The following is a 2,921-nucleotide window of genomic DNA, read 5'->3' as shown; positions in this document are numbered from 1 at the left end:
AACAAAAATTAATTTCCAGTGGTGATGAAGGCGTTGTCTGGCTCATTTCAGGAAGACTTTGTAAATCCTTTATCTGACCCTAAGCATCCGCATCTGAGTGAATATTAATTTGGTCTTCTGTAGCCATTTTCACTTTTCCAGCCAAGGTTTATATACCCTTACCAAACTAACCCTGCTTCCTTGAGACAGGATCTGTCACATTGTGGACGTGACAGAGAAATTAAAGTAAAAGGGTTTTGGAATCTTTTTCTGGGAGAGGAATTTGAGTAAGTTAAGACCTTTAGGAAGAAATTAGTGAGTGACATCACAGATTCTCCTTTTCTCCTCTTACCTTGTTACTCACCCCACTTTGGAAGTAGAGCTGAGCATGGCACTGCAAGAGCTGGGTTTGATCAGTCCACTATGCTAAACAGTATTTTCTTAGTTCAGGTACTATAGTGAGGCATCTTCTGGGGTCCAACATAAGGTGAGATTTAGTGATAAATTCAGTGCCTGATGCAATTGTGCTGAAGTTAGTAAAAACCTATTTGTGTAGAAACCTATACATTGTCTTGAAATGAGTTGTTGCTCATCTTGTCTTGAGGGCAGAAATGATGATGTGACACAACATAAACATGAAATTTGCTGGGGTTATTAAAGTATTTTAATCAATAATACAACATATTTTCCTTTTTTCCTTTTGTTTTATATTTTCTGACTTATTTCAGTTACACAGTAGAAAATAATACATAGGAATTGCCATTTGGTCTGTTTTGTTCCAAGTAGCCAGTACTAAGTGATTTAGAGGCTGGCACAAACAACATTTGCATTAGGGCAGTTATAAGATGACTTGCCTCCAAGGAAAAAAATTAACTTCCTTTCAGTGTTTAGATTTTGTCTGAGAGCATGAAGCAAAAATTCTCTTATATTTCTTCCAAAAATCTTCCTTTTTTGTTATTGGGTATTCTTTATACATATCCTACATTTCCAGTCTTTTTTGAATGCTGCAAAACTATTGGCTTCAATGGTATTTTGTGAGAATGAGTTCCATAGGCTTATTGAGCTGTTGGTGAAGAAGTGTCAGAGAACAAACTGAAAAGCATCATGTAGGTATCTCAGTCTTACCTAGCTGTTACTCTCTCTCTTACCACTGAAAAAGTAGAATTATGTGAAAAGTTTCAGATTTGTGAACATGTTGTATGCAGTCAGAGTTGTCAGAGTTGACATATATTGTTGTATCCATGTGTAGGTTATGGGAGGAATAACTTGTATTGCCTCATGCACTGTTTTTAGCTTACCTACTTTTATTTTAAAATCTTTTTCTTTTCTTTTGTTTTAGGTCGTGTTTAATATGGTTGTAGAAGTGCCTCGTTGGACAAATGCCAAAATGGAGGTAATTTAATCAAGGAGATAAATTGCCTCGAGTATGTACATATTTGCAAAACTATTGATGATTTGATGTTTCCCAAAACTTACAAAATGTTGTATCTTTTCATACAACATTTTTACTGCTGCAACATTTTTCAAGGTATGCTTAGTAATATTTAATTGCAAGATATATAACTCTTAAAGGGGGAATTTTCTATCCCTTGAGGTAGTACCTTTTCAGTAGATGGATTTCAAAGTATGATGCTGAGCAACATGAATGAGAGAGAAAACACAACCTAAAACCATTAGATTGCAGGATGATGTCCTGGGCTCGATTCTACTCTCAGTAATTCATTTAATTTAGGATTTAATGCCTCCCTATGGGCTTTTCTAGTGAGGAAATGACAGCTTGCCAGTCCAGTTTTTGACTCTCTTGCATTTGCAAATGGTAAACATTGCCTTCTGCCCCAGACTGTTTAGTGGCGCTTTGTTTCTTCTCAAGAAAAACGAGCTTTTGAAGTTTTAAATGTAGAGCCCAACTGGAGCGGTCCTCGGCTATGTCACAATACAGAGGCTTGGGAATGCTTCATTTGCAGTTTAGGTAAAATGACCGTTAGATCTCGCAATAATTTACTTGATCCCTAGGTTTTATATTAATTTCAGGACTGCCTTCCATAATGTCTTGAGAACAGGGACAGGCTGTTAATGGTTGTGGCAATGCCTCATCCAGAGCTTTAACATTTTTTTTCCCTGATGCTGAAATAACAGTGAAGGTCATGTAAACTGTTTTCACTACCACAACTCGTACATCTGGGAATCATAGCCCTGTTTTATTCCTCTTGGGTAATCTGCTTACATATTATGAGGGTACTGGGTGAGGGCTAAGTGTCCTCTTCCCCACAGCCTTAATTCATCTCCATTCTTCAAAGGTTTAACTGGTTGTCTAGGCTACCTTTACATTTATTTGCTTGTCTGACACCTTTAAGGCACTCTGCTGTCCCATTGGGAGCATGCCCTGATGTACTTTTTTTGACAGCCTTATGTGGTTTCTTTATACCTTGCTTCTTGCAAGTATGCAAGCAGTGGCTGCTTTTAGTTGACCCAGTAACTTAGTGGCATGCAGAAGCTCTAGAGATACCGCTGAGGTAAGGGTTGCCTTGCATCCTGCCAGAATTCTGACAGCGTAAATAGTAAGAAGAAAACATACGAATATTTTGGCCCCAAAATATTTATTACACCCTACAAGTTAAAGCAGCTCAACAGTCTGGATTTTAAAGACAGAAATGAACATCAACAGGAAAACATTAACAGCAATATCAACATGCGGCTCTCCCAAGTGACATTTACCATTGTGCAGTATGCACAATGCAAATTGCTGGTATCTCTCACTCCTGACTCGCAGCTCCCTGGGGCCCTGCCAGTGCCCCTCATTTCCAACCTACAGCCCCCCACACCCTGAACCCTCGTGATACCCCTTACGTACAAACGCTGCCCCACGCCCCCAGGCCACAGCCACCCAATGTGTGGGGCTGTAGGTGGGTGTGTGGGGCAGGGGGTATGTGTGGGGGGGCACG

The 2,921-nt window shown here is 39.5% G+C and overlaps 1 protein-coding gene across 1 annotated transcript in view; it reads left to right on the top strand.

The window, feature by feature from the left end:
* The window catches only part of PPA2 (pyrophosphatase (inorganic) 2), a gene marked incomplete at its 5' end in the record, with an annotated part of 81,351 nt that overhangs the window by 27,550 nt on the left and 50,880 nt on the right, over positions 1–2,921 (top strand). Inside the window, one exon of the mRNA XM_019521818.1 lies at positions 1,319–1,372. Within this exon, the coding sequence (XP_019377363.1) occupies positions 1,319–1,372 (54 nt within the window). The remainder of the gene's footprint in view (positions 1–1,318; positions 1,373–2,921) is intronic.

This window comes from Gavialis gangeticus, unplaced genomic scaffold, assembly GCF_001723915.1.
Source record: "Gavialis gangeticus isolate Ggan-Ray unplaced genomic scaffold, GavGan_comp1, whole genome shotgun sequence".
Lineage (NCBI taxonomy): Eukaryota > Metazoa > Chordata > Crocodylia > Gavialidae > Gavialis > Gavialis gangeticus.
This window is presented reverse-complemented; position numbering and strand designations above follow the sequence as displayed.